The following is an 18,083-nucleotide window of genomic DNA, read 5'->3' as shown; positions in this document are numbered from 1 at the left end:
GCACATGGACAAACAATCTCCTTTCGAGTAGTTCTTTGTCTTAGCCAAGACAAAAACACCGTATAATTATACACAAACACTGTAATCTTCGAAGTACGTGTTGCAAAGTTAGAAATATACTGGTATGCTGCTTATATCTTTTAGAATAAGATTCAAGCAACGAACAGCACAAGGTGACCAGTGGACATATCGATCACTGGGTCTAATTTGTCCTATTTTAAAAATTTTCCCACGTGTGCATTCATATATCGGCTAAGTCAGTAGAACAAAAGTTATGTTTGATTTTTTCGTTGGGTCTGCCAAACCCAAGTAAACAGAAGGATCGATGTGTCCAAATTTTGAGAAGGTTTGGGATTTAAATATATTTTCAAATCGTTAGGGATTTAAATATCCGCATACCAAAAGATTAAGGACCTATTTGTCCTTTTCTCAATTTTTTTATAGTGATATTGTACGACCAAATTATTTTAATAATTAAGTTTAACTAAATTAATCTAATAATTTAAGTATTAATATTTAAAAATTTTAGTTGAAGAAAAAGGAAGAAAAAAAGAGATATAAGAAAAAAAATAAAGACTTAGTTAGACTTAATTAAAAAATAATTTATTCACTTAATATTTTTTTATATATTATAAATATATTTCTACTCTTGGGTCTTTGCTCCTTGTAGTCGTAAATTCGTAATGCCAGAACGACTTTAGCTAAGCATTTCAATATATTCATTAACTTTAATGCCATAATGCGTCATAAAAGTAAGAAAAATCGCTATTGAATTAAAATTTTTATGAACGTATGCAAATTGCATACATCACTTGCACATTCATGGTTGCTGAGAACCCTACCAGCCAGCGTTGTCACTTGTCAGGATGTAGAGTGTTGTCATTATATAACTATATATTAACGATTAAGTCATCTCATATGTTCTATTTGTTCTTGCGTCATAGACTCCCGTGTGCGTTTTTCCATTTCTAAAGGGTGCAAATGACTCTGGATTTTGCCTCATTTCTTTATGTCAACTACTCAACTTGTCAAGAGCTTACACCACCTGAACGCATTCTCAGGACCAACACTCAGCATTTTAAAAATAAAGGACCCATTGTAATTTAGTATCGACGAAAAAAAGTGATTGCCAACGTCACTTATTAGGTATTAGTGTGCACATACAGTTGGTTATCATTACATACAATCAGAAAAAAAATGAAACTTTTCTTAAATGTTACTTAGGTAGCTACATTGGTTTGAGCTCCTCCTTTGTCCTAATCCTAGTTCTAACACGATTTCAGTCAGCTATTGCACGCTACGGATAAACACACTTCGTCTTCAGAATCTAGTAATTTCATCAGATATAGTTACTAAAAAACTTCATTTTCTTCTATGAACCTTATATCATTTTAATGTTTTTTCTTTTCATTACTTTCACAGTAACCTTACATACAAGAGGTGCTTAACTGGGTACCAATGAGTCATCATATACACTAGTTCAGTGGCGGCCAAGTCAAAATTGGTGTATTTTCCTATCTGCCTTTTCGCCTATTAACATTCTGTACTTCACAGATGCTTCTTAACTAGTTGCCGACGACGCATAATCCAATCACAACTGTATGTTCTATGAAGAAGTTGATGAATGATTCTCCCCTTGGTCAATACATCTTGAAGGAGGACCAAAGATGCTTAATACAACCTGCAGCCAAAAACAATAAAAACAAAATATGTTCAGTATCGAAGACAGTTGAAAGTTCGAACGTGATCATCCTTAGTATGTTGTAGTATTCCTGGCGCTCTACCCTTTCATTCAATGTATTTTCATGAAAAACAAAAGCAAAAACAAAAACAACACTGACCGGCAAGAAAACAAGTCCATGCAAGAAACCAAGAAGTACTAATGACAAGTACATCTGAAAGTAATATACCTGCAAAATGCAAAAGTTAGTATAGAAATATATATACACACATACTTCTGTCCATAATTAAGAGGATAAACTAAAGATGAACTCATAATACCACAAAAACTTCTGTCCTTGAGAAGCAAAGAACAATAACTCCAACAAGCTTTGTTAGTGTAATGCCACTGCAATCAGCGTATAAGTAAATCTATTTCAGAAATGATATCATAAATTAAAGAAAATAAGATGGTTCTTGGGTTTAGGGGTAGCAAACGGGCCGAAACCCGCTGAGCAAGCTTGCATAACTCGCCAAAAAAGGCGGGCCGTGCTATAAATTTGAGACCATTATAATAAAAAAAGCCCGCCTAACCCACACTGCCTAATCCACGGGTTTTGGCGGGGCGGGGCGGGCTTTTGGCTTTAAAGATCATAATTAAATTTAGAATGTTACTTTTGTGCTTGTATTTGGAATGTTTGTTCATTTTACTTTAAGTTATAATTTGGACTATGTTTGATTGATTAGAAACTTGAACAATGTTTAATTATATGTTTTGGACAATGTTTGTTTTGCTTTGAACAATGTTAGTTTTAGTATTTTGTTTCAAATAAACTTGGTTGATGATTTTGTTTATTAGATATTTAAAATTATAAAAACTTTAGTGTTTGTGAATTTAGACATTATAATTTTTTTATGTCTTTAGAAATTATAAGTTTATTGAAACTTTGGTAAAATTATATATATTTTTTAATATTTAATAATTTAATAACTTTTTCAAAAAAAAAAAAGAGAGAATTGGCAGGATTAGCCCGTTAACCTGCCAATCCACCGTTAGGCAGAGCGGGGTAAAAATGCGGGGTAAAAATTTGGGACCGCCTCACTAGGTTGGATGCAGATGCTGATTGATTCAAACTAAAAATTAAATTGCTGCCAGGACAAATCACCTGAAAACTGAAGCCCCCATTGTACCCAAAGCCTCCTTAACACGTTGATCTTTGTCTCCACTAGTTACCTGCAGTAAAACTGGTCATGAGCAACTGACAGAAACCAGTTTGTAGAGAAAAATTATGAGCAACTGACAAAAACCATTTTGTGAGAAAATATCAAGTATTAAAGAGTTAATAACTTTGATAGCTCTTACATGAAAGAATTTCAAAATGATACAATTATGCATATGGATTATTCAAATTGAAAAATACTGGAAAGCAGAGTGATACTAACAGCAAAAGAATGAGTCATATGTACACAAAACTCGACCGCAATGCCCACTGACATAACAAGGTTGACCACTGAAACAGCATTCAACTGGATATTCAGAATGGCCATCACACCCTACAAAGCATAATTTTAAACAAATTAACTAGGTGATGCAGAATTCAAAAATATCAACTAGGTGCTGTATGACTTGGTTCAATAAACGGGAAGTGAAAAATCAAGTACAGCTTAAGAAAAAAAATACCATGAGATCTACAACAATCATCACCAACACCAACAAAATGATTGCTGAGCTCCATAAACTACAGAGTTTTAAATCAAAAAGATTATTAGACCAAGACAATTGATTCATCAAATGCTTTAACAAAATTGTGGAAATTGGAAGAGAAATAAAAATTATAGCTTGAAAATCATTCCCAAAATAAGTTGATGCCCACCTGCATGTGATAACCAAGCACACAATAAATACTGCACCTGTTACATCCATTATAAGATTTTGTTAATATCTTACAAGCTCAAAATCAACACACATGCTTAATAAATAAATTGAAGATTATTTCCGTAAGGATCAATCCCCTTCAGTCTCTTCCATATGAACATCCATATATTTTCTTGAAAAGAACACTTTACTTGCACAGAATTCTGACCAGAAAAGGCTTATGATGGCATGAGAAAATGCATAGGGGTTTCTCAAAATACTAACCAATAGCTATTGCAAGATTGACCAGTGCAGTCCTCCATATATTAAGGTATTGCTCGAAAAACATATAAAACACCGAATATGGGAAGATCTCAATCTGTATCAGAAAAGGAATTTCAGCTTGGACATAGTAAATGTAGCACAACAAAAGAGTATGTCTGGATTTCCAGATACAGTGTTACATGCTGATGTTATTTCAACATTATATATCTAAAAGGACAAAAATTAACATGATTCACCAAGTAGAAATGAATGAAACATCACCTTTAAAGAATCAGAAACTCTTGAAGCAAACTCTCGAGCAGCCCTCATGGAATTAACATAGTCAATCTAAAAAATTTTTACTGTTAAACTTTGGACTGTTTGATGCTACAGTAATCATAGAACAAACAATAAGAAATCCTACCTGCTTGTTGAGTGGAGTATGATAAGTACGGAATGATGATGCCTGGATAATACCACTGTCATAGCCTGAAAACGCAACCCAAATAGTTCATCCCAAAGTCAGATAGTACTCACACAGGAACTTAAACTGGTTAGGCTTCCAGGATACCCCAACCCATCCCTATGTTGAATTAAACAAGAAAAAAAGGACTTGAAAGAATGAATTCGACCGGAACCTTTCAGATCTACACTGCTGGTGTAAGCCCCATGACCACCTTTTGCACAATCAGCAGAAGGCAGAGAACTAAGAAACCATGGAAGTTTATCCTTAAATTGTGTTGTAGAGGGACGATCATTCCGCAAATCTGCATGACGAAAACACTGCGCAATCCAAATATTGTTTGATTAAGGCCTCAGAACAAAACAAGAAATCATCATAGTTTACTTTACAAAATATCCAAAATAAATAAAACAAAAAATAAAATAAAATAGCAGACCGTTGTGCAATCTTTGCATGCTCCATTTGAAACACAAGATCCTTCACCAGCAGAGCAGCAAGGAGGCTGGATTAATAAGGAAAAACCTTAGTCAGTTAAAGCAAAATCATGATAAACTTGGAGTACTACATTGAAATCTTATCCTTCATCAACACCTTTTCCCTCTCAATTAAAGCAAAATCTCATCTTCCAGGTAGTGATCCAAATTTTTTTTTTTTGGCTACTAAACAATTATTCTGCTAAAATATTCCTATTTAACACACTAAAAATAGAAGAAATAAAGTAATCAAAATGAAAGTTTAGGTCTACTATATTGAGTAAAATCCTAGCAATGTTCATTAATCTTCTGGCTACAACGAATACATTTCCCCAGGTCATGAAAATTTCTGTATAGTGAAATTACTGTAAAAACTATGATCGAGAGTCCCCTAACAGAATGTAATAAGCACGTCTTTATGACAAAATTGGGATCCGAGAAAAGTTCAAAAAATATCATGTACACCAGACCTGATCATCAGGAGGACAATAACTCCCGTTTGTGAACTTCCTGCAGCACCCAAATGCTTCTGGAGACACCCACACAAGATAATCATCAAGCCAAGAGGCAGCTGGCTTGGCAATATAACTAGTCTCCGGCACAAGGGCTGCCCTAGAAATCTACATGGTAAAAGACAGCACCCATAATAAGTGTCCAAGTTGATAGATAATCTTGGACTGCTGGCAGAGTGCAAACAAAACAACTATAAAAAGAAAACCCAATGGCCCATCAATAATAATAGTAAAAATAAAATAAACAAGAATTTGTAACATTGAATGTCCCAGGAAAAACCAAAATGAGGTATGGCTACATCATATAGAATCAAGTAAAGTCAGTTAACAGCTAATGACTTACCTCATTTAAAAGAGAGTCTGAATTGCATTGGCTAATGGAGCAAAGCTGATTTGTTTGTGTTGATTCTGAGCTGAAGTGAGGAAATAACATTAGAATTAATCATTCTTGACTATTATAGTACTAAGGCAAGATTAAGTATGTCCTAGTCAGAAACATATGAATCATGAATACTTTGAAACTTACCCTGCTGAAATACTAATATATCATAACTGAAGAAGACTCAGTGAAGAATTAACAATTAACTTCATAAAGCTTTGGTTGGGTGAAACAACTTATGATCAATGCTACCTTTTAGCGTAAGTGGATAAACTTTGTGAACCACAAGTTACAATAAATATTATTCAAGAAGGAAATATTACAAAAACACAGCAGTAACCAGTAACACTGGAATGCATCACTTTAACTTTAACAGAGTCCGAAAAATTTATCACATTAAGCATAATAGAGGATGAGATGAACCAAACATTTAGTACCTGTAGTTATAATTCTTCACAACGAAATACAAAGGTGGTCCAATTCTGAGATATTCTGACACATTAGTGAAATATCCCTGCAGGAAGACATATACGAGCTTGAAGATAACAAATTACACATGAAAAAGAAACATGAATGTAGTAGGGAGCAAACAAAAGTATTAAACCTGAAGATACGAGTCTCGTGGAAGAACAATCTGCTGCTCCAGACCAGGTTCAATTCTAGTACTCAGTGCCTATAAGGTTCAGATGAAGACAAATTAAGATAGGAATGGGGTATAGTGAAATAGAATTACATGTATGATTTGATTAATGTCACAACAACTACAAGAGTGCAAAGAAAAATGAAGACTTACAATGCTAGCAAATGCAAATGCTACAAATATAGCAATGACAACAATTTTTACTCCCCATATGCTCAGAATGGGAGCATGAACCTCCTGAAAAAAGGTAAGGAACAATCAATGGGATAAGAACAAGGTAGTAAGCAACACTATATACTGAAGTAAAAAATTGTTGGAGAAAAAGACAATGTTAATTAATTTAAAATCCATACAAAAATGAAAAAAAGAAACTCAAAAGGTTGACAGAACCATGAATTGTAACCTAAATATTGGGGATAAATGCCTGCTGACCAGGCTTGACACAAAGTCATAGCCTCCATTAGTAGAAGATCGTAGAAAAATTAAATTTATGACAACATTAAAGCAGCACATACAAAGGTAACATTGCCCTAAATTCTTAGTAATTTGGTCATATATTTTAGAAGTACCAGTAATAAGTTATTGAATTGGTAATACAGATGTTGTTTTACCTTCATATAACGTGCCAATAAACCACGCTTTCTCCTTCCGATTCCTGACAAGTTAAGAAAAAACAAACTTCAATAAATGACCATTTTGGTCCTCCAAATATACAACTTATCTATCTATCTATCTATAATTTATAAAAGTTGATACTAATTTTTTATGCAATGAGTTTTAGCCATATTAATTTTTTCTAATGATGCCACATCAGCACTTCTAAATACATAGCAACATATGAGAATCAACTAATCAACTAATCATTTTAGAAAAAAAAAATTAAAAAAAAACTTACCTATTATTATTATTATTCAATTGATACATAAATTATTAATTAAATACAATAAATATATACAAATAAAATGTCATAATAATCATAATTATAAAATTTCAGTTACAAATATTGAAATCCCACACTATTGGATTTACTTATACATGTTATATAAGACTCTTACTACTACACAATTTGGTCTATTTACTAATCATGTTACATACAACTCTTATTACTATTACTTTATTTGTTAATCTCTCATACAAATTGTCAAAAACTCTTTCAAGTAAGTTCAAATTTGGCACAACATCTCCTTACTAGGTATATTCAACTATATCATGATTATAAAATTAATTCATAATTTTATACTATATTTTTGGTATTTTTATTCGAATTTATTTTTTTCTAAATTTTTCCTTTAATTATTTACAAACAATGAAAACAATAAATATGTAGGTTTGTACAGCACTAATATAAAAAAAATTATATATTTTTTAAAATAAATGAATTCAAATTCCTAAAAAAAATAATCTATAATCCAATTTGTATTATATTTTAATTGAATAATTATATGGAATTATATGCAAATTATCAAATAAATATTTTATAAAATATTTTTAATATAAAACACTTCAAATTTAACATTAATATGCATATTATCTAATCACTCTCTAAATAATATTAGAATATACTATATAGTATAATTAATTTACCTCTCCGCACGTAACGCGGGTCTCATTCTAGTTATAGAGGAATTGGGGAAAGCTCATAATCAAATTGAGACAAGATATAGCAAGATATTGTAGTTCCATGAAGTAATATTTTGTTCATACTTTTATCAGGGTCAGCATGTGATGAATGGACTTTTATGCATGGAAAACAGTCGACTCTCATATCCTCTGTTCGCAGGGAGTCTAGAACTATCAGAGCAACAAAAGCTGTAACTTGGAGGAGAAAATCCAAAAGAACAGCCAATGCTGTGAAAGAAATCATGAAGGAAATTTAAGGATTAGAATTTTACACAACAGGAAAAGAAACTGAGACTAGCAAAGTCATAAAATTCCAAAAGGAATTACTTACCTGCAAACATGGAGAACACGCGGCATGCAGGCATCGAAATAATGCATCCAACTGCAAATGCTAAAACCTCTGATAAACTAGCCAATGTTATTGATGGTCCAACTTCCACAAGAGCCTTGCTCATTCGTTCTTCTAAAGGTAGCTCAAGTTTTTGCCTTTTCACTGAGTGAACTAGTATACACATGTTATCCACACCAACCTAACCAAAAAAGATTGAAAAATAAAAAAGAGTTGGTTATTGGCAATACAATGGCTGAATTTGACTATGATGTTCTACTACTATACAATTGTAGATATTTTATTATCCATTTCTACAGAAACTTTGATTAAACAAACTTGCAACTAATTAGAAGTTGGGACAGGTAGGCACACTTTATCTCTATGGACCTAATCACCATTGATGTTCATCTGGCTTGAACGGAACAATCCTATATTAAGAATGGGATGCTTTAGACTACCAAAGATAATTCTTTGTAGCACTCAATATGCTTAGTTTGTCTCAAAAGCTCAGAAACGATATTGTATACAAATGGCATTAAACACTTTTTTTTTTTTTAAATAAAAAAGGAAAATGGTATTTTATAGTAACTTCAGTTTTTTATCCAAATTTCATTTAGTTCTCAGCTTTTCTTTCTAACTATTAGCTTGCACATTTTTTCTGATTTTAAATTGTAACCAAGATTTCAGAAAGATCAGGCAAACAATGACTTACAGCTAGAACAAGAAATGGGATAACTTCCATGATGATCAGTGTTGATTTAACACCAAGGGCACTGAAAAATCCAACTGATCCAAGGACAGAAAGCATAACAAGCAGTACTCCTGAAAGACCAAGCAATACCTGTAATCCAGAATTACAGAATTATATATTTAAGTACCTTAAAAATCTCCTACTTGGTGAGAGAAGTGTTTGATGCACCCTGTTGTCATCATGTACATTAATAAAGTGGAGCAACATGGAGGAACCAAGATAAAGAAAAAAGAGAATAAAAAGAAAGATGGTTTGGCACAGCTGTTTGACTGCACCTTCGATGAAATATAGAAAGAAGAAGGATGTGGTGTATCTCCTAGAGTAAGAGATATATATGCAAACATCACGAGATAACTAACCTGCAATAAAATGAGGGATTAAACAACTGGTATCAACAAATAAAAACGATTTTAGAAATACAAGGCATATAACTCAATTCACATAGTTCCCATAATCATGCCTCAGATTAAAAATTGTTCTTAAATATTATTCAGGACAAGCAAACAGCGTGAATCAGAAAGAGGGTGATACCACTATAGTAATAGCATCAGCAGTACTTTCTCTTTTTAACTCTTCCTCGATGGAGCTTTCAGACGAAAAAGCAAGTGTCAAATTCCTTGATTGCACCATCGGTAATAGCTCATCCTATATCAAAGGACATAGTAAAAATGGGAAATCAAAAAAAAGAGAAATGATGGGAATGGCAATAGTTCCATGAGTCCATGACTCTTTCACATCACAAGACGACCAAGTAACCTACTAGAAAATGTATTCAATCTCTGTTAGATAGGCCAGAAGGACTAGTTATTGGATGGCTAAAATAAGCTAAATGTGAATGTTAAGACTCAATGAGAATCGAACACAACATAAGTACTTCCTAGGGATGAATGACAATGGAGCACTCTTGATAAGGTTCCTTTCTGCGGAACAGAATTGGCCAATGCAGGATAAGGATATGTGGGGACTTGTGGTTCTTATAAAGGGATGATGAAAATACCGATGAGCAAAAGGAAGGGAGAAAAAAATAAGTACAGGATATTACCTTCACCAACTGAATAAAAGTCTTCTCCCATGCAATTGCCTTGGCGGTTTGATTACCTTCTCCATCAACAGCATTATTCACAGGATAAGTTATGATAAACGCAGATGCCTGTCTTGATAGATCATAATATAGTTATCATATGCTCCACAAAATTCAACTTATTAAAAAGTAGAAGAGTAGAGAAAGTACCTCAGAGTAATCATTCCCAGAGTAACCCCCTAAGACGGTGCTTGGATCAAGAGGACCTTTAAATGCACTCATACATTTGTCTGCTGAGGAATAATGCTGAAAGAAACATTAGAAAATAATCAGGTCAGTTGCATCCTGCAATTATACAAAAGTAAAAATCTCACATAAAGGAATTTATTATAGTTGAATATAAGCCATATTCTGGCAGGAGATCTTTGTTATTGTTTCATATGCAAACTTGCAAATATCCAAAATTAACATCTACTAGTATAATCAACTTCAAGATGCAAAGATAAAATTTGGTACCTCAAAACAGTAATTGAGATGGTCAACTCCGCCATAATCATCGAAATTTTTTTGGTCCATTTTGAAGTACTACAACCAGGAAGAAAAAAACATTAATCAAAAGATGTTCAAATCATGCAAATTTATTAGAATGTGATGATGAAATATTAAAGGTAGCTAGCTGAATATCAATAACTATACCTGCAGGACACTCTGAGTGGCACAATCTTTGTCTAGTGGCTTCATACAGATGTCTTGAAGAGATACCATCAAGCCAGAATAATTAGCACGAATTGCATCAACCTGACAGCATTAAAGGAATGCCTTCACAATCCTAAAATATGAACAGAATATTTATGTAGTACTGCTAAATGGAACACTTACTTTCTTTTGTATTTCAAAGAGAAATTTAATGTTTTCCTCGGACACAATTCTTGGTGATGTAGTATTCACTTTATCTGGTACTGTTGCCAGTATGAGCTGAAAAATAAAAGTGTCATTCATCTAAATAAAAGGGAAAAATCAAATCCAGTCAATATTGACATCAATTAAGCTATTAGAGGAGAAATGATAAGAGTGCTCCTTTATGCCATCTGCCACATAATGTATAATGTCTAAGGCTTTATTTAAGAATGGTAGCTTTTCAAAAAGTCCTGAAGTAATCTTCCCTAAATGCAAGTGTTGGAAGTCAATGAAAAAAAAATATGAATAAATTTCCACGAGAAAAGGGAAGAAAGTGAAAGAAAGTTGATAAATAAAATAGTTAGGAGAACATTAAAGGCAGAATTTTGCATGATGCATCAATAATGAACTTGACAAGCTGATCTATTCTGGGGACTAACAAGAAAAAAGAAAAAGGAGCCAACATAAGAACCTGTTCAATTCTGTAAAATGGAGCAAGATGGCTGTCAAAAAACTGTTTCTCTTGTGCTGCTTTACTGCCAGGTCCTACCCAAAGCTGAAATGTAGGTAGTTATATTCAAAAATTAATGCTGATTCAAAGAATTATATAAAGAAGACGATAGAGGAAGTTCAGAAAGCCACGATAACAGAACAAAAAAGCTACTTCCTCATTCCCTATTCAATTCATTTTTCAGTACATTAGAAGTCAAAATTGCCAATCTTTCATTGTATTTTAATACTATTACAAGACAAGTGAGAGGAGAGTTAAAGCCAAATACTTAAAAGCTCTCGGAATTGAAATAAGAAATATATTTATTGGTAGAGAAATCAAATACATTGAATGGCTGAACTACAAAGAACGAAACAACTTTTGTCAGAGATGGATACAAGCTTCTTCAGAAAAAAGAATAGAATGAAGCAGAGCATTTAAAACAACAGAGAAACAACCATGGGATAGTTACCTTCTGAGGCCGTGTCTCAACCCTGAATCGGATTAGCCCCAGACAGAGAAGAAGAACTATAGCCAGAGATGATAACAAGACTGTAATTGGATTTCTAGCTACATACAATCCGTATTTCCTGATCATGTTTGCAAAAAGAGGTTAGATATTGTCCATATATAAGTTCACATATCACATAACCATAGCAAGGGCAGTGACCTGTAAAACTTTGACATGTATCCTTGCACAGTGGAGAGCTGAACTCCACTTCTGTTTTCTGGAGCCCCTTCAATCATCTTATTCATCATCATCAGTAAAAAGTCAAAACAGAGTCAGATTTATGACAAGCATTCACAAGGAAGAAAGTGAAGTAAAACCTTGTTTAAAAATTTTAAAATAAAGATAAAACAGTTCTCAAGCTTTCATATAATGAAAAAAAAATGACATATTATAACCTGCCGCATGGGGAGATTCTCATCCTTCTCCCTATTATGAGAGTGCACCACACTGCCACTAATGACATTAGACTCTGGTTTTGTTCTATATGACAGCTTTCTCTCCCTTATACGATGATAAAATCCCCAACCCAAGAACACAGCCATCAATATGATGTATAGGACTGCTAAAATCAAATCAACACATTTCACCTACAGATATCAAACAGTAAAAGCATATTAGTGAAGGACATTGATTAGATTTAAACTTAAACCATGTTTTATTTGTACAAACAAGATACATATGTGTTGGGAAATATCAAAATCTTGATAATATGCTCCCTTACCACTAAAGACCCGACTTTCACAGTGCAGGAATCTCTCTTATGGGTGGTAGTTGAAACTGAATCAGAGCATACTGATGATGAAGGACAATCACCACAAGAACATCCAAGAGAAATATCACCACATGAATAAGTTGAAACATTCATAGGCTTCATGCCAGATGACTTGATTGGGTTTGGCTGGAATGTAATTGCATATGGTGAACCAAGACTATAAAGGGCAGCTTTTCTACCAAGAAAAGAAAACCATTCTGCAAAAGGCAATCTCAATGTAAGCATCACAATTTCATACAATAAAAGAATAATTTTATACGATTAGAGAAACACCCATGGCCCCACTCACAATTTATAGGATTCAAAGTTCAGATTACCTTTGAAGTTTTGAGCACCAGCGCCAATGAACTGCATAGCTCGAGAATTCGTCGTGCCAAATTTTACATCCTTGCAGGAATCGTATAAACCTTCACCAAAAGCATCAGTAATGTAATAGTCAATCCCACTCACCGTGAAATTACCACCTACCTGAAAATTGTAACAATTGGAGTCTTCAGTAATAATTGCATTCTAAAAATATTGCCATAGCAATTTGTGATTTGCATCTGATTTACTGATAATGGTAACATAAAAGCATACGACCACAAATACTGGTGACATCTCTGTTCAGAGTAGTTAGCATTGGAAAGAAGAATGTACAGAGCCTTACCTTGTCGATTGATGTCACATTGATAAATAAACTCTGATTTGGAGAGCATGTCAACTCACAGAAAAGATTCAAAAAGTTTCTTAAGCATGCTGGACAACCGACAAGAAAAGGAATAGCCTGCCAGAGTATTGAAAGCATAAGCATTGGGATTTAAAATGCTAGTAATATTGATTGATGAGAAAGATAAACTAGAAAGATGTAGCACCATGACCTGGACAGGCATTACTATCACTAACCAGTGTATTAGTATGGAATCCATAATATATCCATAAAATTGCTTTCAACAAAATAAGAAAGATGAAACCCATTTGTTTGATCAATTCAAATAGTATGTATATGATGAGTATGCATCAACAATTAAAATCTAGCTAAAAGGATTACCTGTTGGACTTGAGTCTTTAATGTGTCAAACTGAGCCTCTGTACAACAAACATTCCCGGTAATTGTTGGACACAAACTTTGGATCTTCGATGAAAGCAAATCATCTGGCTGAAAGATACAATAATTCATAGGATCAAGCCACACTTTAAGGCTTTCAAGTTCAAACTGAAATAATCTTCATAATTATATAATGTGTGACCAAACAGGTTTATGTTTTTTAACTTCTGATTTTGAAAACAGAAAGGTAGAAATAAATAAATATATATACCTTCACAGCTGGGGAACCATAGGGACAGTTCACCACTTTACCATCAATGCGCTTTCCACAAATGTCATACATTGCACAATGATTCTCGGCATGTTTTTCCCTGTAGAAAAGAAAATGGAACTGAATATATTGTATCATTACGGACATTCAAATTCTGTCCTCCACACATTCAAATTCATAATGGAAATTCCAGAACTGGAACACAGCTGTTCATGAACCAATCATTGTCAGGTACAAAAACCCACGCCTGTACTTGTGTATAGGTATGAAGGTGGCTTACCCAGTTGCTGCAGCATCAGATGCCGAAAAATTGTCTGCTGCTACTAAAAATAAAATTACATAAACCTGCAAAAGATGAATGAGAGAAATTAGCAATCTGACCAAGTAAGGTGCACAATGCCGTTGCATTCAATCAAATCCAATTCAAGCAAGGAAACACCGCCCGAGCTCATGAAATAGAACAAATTATACTCTGCCGAAAATCTCTCTCACCCCTGTTTCTTCAATAGGGAGGTTAAAAAAGAAAAAAGGTCTAATCCATAAAGGATGGATCGAAGTTGTAAAGATACTAAATAACCTCCACTTTTGTGATGAGAGTGCTTATTCAAATTTCCAGAAAAAATATCTATCTTCTTCTTTTCTTTTTTTGTTTCATTCTTCTTTTCTTTTTTAATTTTTATTTTCCTCTTTCTGCGTCAGTAGTGTTCTGAGCGTATAACAGGTTGCAAATTCATAATGTCCGTACAATTTGCAAGCTCATAACGTTTGCGCAGCCATAATGAACACCATAAACTGCTGAAAAAAATGGATTAAACTTCTTATGATACAGCATCGCCTCAGTATAATTTATTCTACTTATGGAAGCTTCATATTCGTTCCCGAAATCTTGAAGCATTCCGAAATCATCGGAATGTTCTCCTCCGTTTCACACTCCGCCAATTCAAATTGAAATTCCACAGTTGTCCACCACCACAGGCTCATTTACTTCCTCCGTTGACAACGAAACCAAATGCAACTTTCCATAATCCTTTTTATTCAAACAATAATAATTACAAAAAAAAAAAAGAAGAAAAAAGAAGCAGTGGTTCATCTCTGGATCCATTTTCTCACAGAAAAAAAGAAAATTGAGAAGTATCGTCCGAATCTGAGGAAGAATGATGAGCAGAGGAGGCGAAAGCGAGTATAGATTTTGAATTAGAAACACGGCTCCACAAAAGAAGAGCGGAATCGGAAAGAATGAAGGTGAAATCAGAAACTAAACAGGAAAGAGTAAAAAGTGGAAGAAGAGAGAGGCATTGCCTGTAAGAGAGAGAGTATGGAGGAGGTGAGAAACCCTAGACGATGATGATGGTCCATTGGTTGGAGCAGGGAATGAGATGTTTGTGTGTTTGCGCAGTAGTGGGGAATGGTGGTTGTGTGTGTGTGTGTGAAGAGAGAGAAAGAAGAAAAAGAAAAGAAAAACCGTTTGCTGTTGCGGGAAGGGTGGGACTTGGAAGAGAGTGAGAGAGCGTGCGAGTCAAAAACCCGCATTTATAAAAACACAGTGTGCTGAGCAGAGTTAAACTGTAGCTACTCTTACTCGCCCCAGCTCATGACGTTGCCACCATCTCGCATTCCAGCGCAGCTTACGTACCACTGTTTGACTTCTTTTACCGCGTTCACATTCCCATATTCTACCCTCTCTTTAGTCTTTACCTCGTTATTAATACCTATCTGTTTAGATTATTGTTTGTAAATGGGGTTTGTATAAAATTAAGTTTGCAAAATTGATTTTAATTAAAAATAAATTGGAATTAGCGTAATTTATATTTAGTAATTTTTATTTAAAATAAATTATAATAAATTAAATATTATTTAAATTACATTATTTAAAATTGCTTTTGAATAAAAATTATAAAAAAAGAAATAAAATTATGTTATCTTATAATTTTATTTTAGATATCTAAATAAATTTTAATTTTTTTGGTACTTTTAATATTTTTTATTCTAATAGAATTAATAGAATTATAATATAAAATAAAAAAATATTCTATAAAAAAATAACAATAACAGTTAAAAAATTCATATAAATAAAAAAATAACAAGAATTTTATAAAAAATAATAATATAGGTAAGAGAGTATTAGAGCAAAAACATTATAAAACAAATAATAAATATACGAATAATAAGGACAAAGTTGGTATATAGAATTTTTTTTTCCGTTTAACATAAAAAAGTGAACGAAAAAGCAAAAATTTGTAGCTTCTAGTAATCGTGAGTTGAAGAGTAAATTTACTTCTGCGTTCAGACGATAAAAAATTGCCAAACATACAAATGAAGCATTTAAGAGATTCAAACGCACTTCTTTTTTTTTAATATGTTTGCCAAATATACCCTTAATAGTCAAAATGAAATAATGGTCAATACTCACTAATTATTCCTAGCTAATGAATAAAATTTTGAACTCTTTCTTTTTCTTTAATGTGTTAAAAACAAGGTGTTTGCTATTATACTAAAAAAATGTTGTCTAATTATTAAAATAAATTAAATAATTAATTTTAAATTTAGTCACCCAAAAAAAATTTTAAATTTAAAAATATAAAAGTTAAAAAATTTTAAATATTTTAAAATTATTATAAAAAGTAATTTAAATAAAAATTAAACACCAAATAAAAAATATCATAAAATTAACTTAAAAACAATATATATTTAATTTGTTTTCATTGAAGTCTTAGAATGATAATCGGGAAAATTAATTAATATTTTCAATTATTATTTGTAATAAAAATAATTATGTTGCGTATGTAAAAGAAAATTAACAACCAAATTAATTATTCGTATAAAGTATATATTAAAGAATAAATTTTTACATTCAAGTAAAATTTTTATGTAAGTTTATCCAAGTTATTATAACAATTTTTCAAATCACGTGTTTCTTCTCCTTTTACTTCTCCTTTTCCGTCTCTTTCTCCTTCTCCTTCTTCTTCTCCTTCTCCTTCTCCTCGTATTTCTTTTTCTTCTAAATTTGCGCATGTTATTCTTCTTCCCTTCTTCTCCTCCTTCTTTCTTCTTCATCCAATTTTACATACGCATATTTTTTTTCTTTCCTTCTTCTCCTCCTATTTCTTCTCATCCTCTTAGAGATTATCAATTCAATTCAAAACAACTGTGTCCATTCAATTCAATTCAATTCATAATGAACCGAACATATTATTAAGATGAAATAATTGTATTGTACTAAATGAATGAAACCTTATCCATTATATAAAATTAAATTCAAAACAACTCTCTGCATAATAAACTGAACACGTTATTAAGGTGAAACAATTGTATAATACTAAATGAACGAAAGAAAGAATTGTATAGTACTAAATGAACGAAACATTATCCATTATATAAAATCAAATTCAAAACAGCTTTCTGCATAACGAATCGAACACGTTATTAAGGTAAAATAATTGTATAGTACTAAACGAACGGAACATTATCCATTATATAAAATCAAATTCAAAACACATGTATCTACAATTTAGAGATCAATTCAATTCAATTTAATTCAATTTAGGATACATGCGTCCATTCAATTCAATTCATAATGAACCGAACATGTTATTAAAGTGAAATAATTGTATAATACTAAATGAACGGAACATTATCCATTATATAAAATCAAATTCAAAACAATTTTCTGCATAATAAACTGAACATGTTATTAAGGTGAAACAATTGTATAGTACTAAATGAACGGAACATTATTCATTATATAAAATCAAATTCAAAACCCTTGTGTCTACAATTTAGAGATTATCAATTCAATTCAAAACACCAGCGTCCATCCAATTCAATTCAATTTAGCAATTGCATTTCATTCAATTCGATTGAAAAAATAATCCATTAGTAAAATGTTAGTGTTGTTGGTGATGACGATAAGAAAAGAGGAGAAAAAGAAGAGGAGGAGGAGGAGGAGGAGAAGAATCTGTGTGGGCGAAGAAGAAAGAGGAGGAGGAGGAGGGGGTGGTATGCGTGAATTTGAAAGAAGAAGAAAATGACGTATACGTGTATTTCAAAGAAGAAGAAGAAGTGCGGAGGAGGAGAAGAAGAAAAAGCGCGTGTAATGATACTCTTTTAATGAGAGTGATTTTTGTTGGTGTTGGACCTATTTAAATAA

The 18,083-nt window shown here is 32.6% G+C and overlaps 1 protein-coding gene across 1 annotated transcript; it reads right to left on the bottom strand.

Annotated features, from left to right (window-relative positions):
• Positions 1–1,102: 1,102 nt before the first annotated feature.
• Positions 1,103–15,473, bottom strand: LOC107609654 (uncharacterized). The gene is made up of 39 exons (XM_016311662.3): positions 15,236–15,473; positions 14,217–14,281; positions 13,937–14,036; positions 13,669–13,776; positions 13,288–13,404; positions 12,956–13,106; positions 12,588–12,835; positions 12,262–12,453; positions 12,026–12,102; positions 11,828–11,945; positions 11,338–11,421; positions 10,848–10,943; positions 10,665–10,766; positions 10,485–10,553; positions 10,179–10,274; positions 9,990–10,097; positions 9,479–9,592; positions 9,223–9,306; positions 8,909–9,037; positions 8,197–8,395; positions 7,950–8,093; positions 6,857–6,900; positions 6,399–6,482; positions 6,210–6,278; positions 6,043–6,119; positions 5,570–5,639; positions 5,185–5,334; positions 4,678–4,743; positions 4,417–4,561; positions 4,203–4,267; positions 4,061–4,126; positions 3,800–3,893; positions 3,534–3,570; positions 3,341–3,398; positions 3,103–3,213; positions 2,826–2,893; positions 2,002–2,068; positions 1,842–1,910; positions 1,103–1,681 (listed from the first exon to the last, which is right to left on the bottom strand). Exons 1-39 carry the CDS (start codon positions 15,464–15,466, stop codon positions 1,607–1,609), a joined length of 4,047 nt encoding a protein of 1,348 aa, XP_016167148.2. The 5' UTR covers positions 15,467–15,473; the 3' UTR covers positions 1,103–1,606.
• Positions 15,474–18,083: the final 2,610 nt, after the last annotated feature.

This window comes from Arachis ipaensis, chromosome B7, assembly GCF_059453495.1.
Source record: "Arachis ipaensis isolate K30076 ecotype BB chromosome B7, ASM5945349v1, whole genome shotgun sequence".
Classification (NCBI taxonomy): Eukaryota; Viridiplantae; Streptophyta; class Magnoliopsida; order Fabales; family Fabaceae; genus Arachis; species Arachis ipaensis.
This window is presented reverse-complemented; position numbering and strand designations above follow the sequence as displayed.

Bases quoted from the DNA above. Each gene is read 5' to 3' on its own strand.
- LOC107609654 (XM_016311662.3), bottom strand. From the start codon at position 15,466: ATGCGGGTTTTTGACTCGCACGCTCTCTCACTCTCTTCCAAGTCCCAC. The intron at 13,405-13,668 runs GTAATCCTTTTA...ATACTCTGGCAG, and splicing joins TAAAGACTCAAGTCCAACAG to GCTATTCCTTTTCTTGTCGG. The intron at 9,593-9,989 runs GTAATATCCTGT...CCTTTGATATAG, and splicing joins CTTTTATTCAGTTGGTGAAG to GATGAGCTATTACCGATGGT.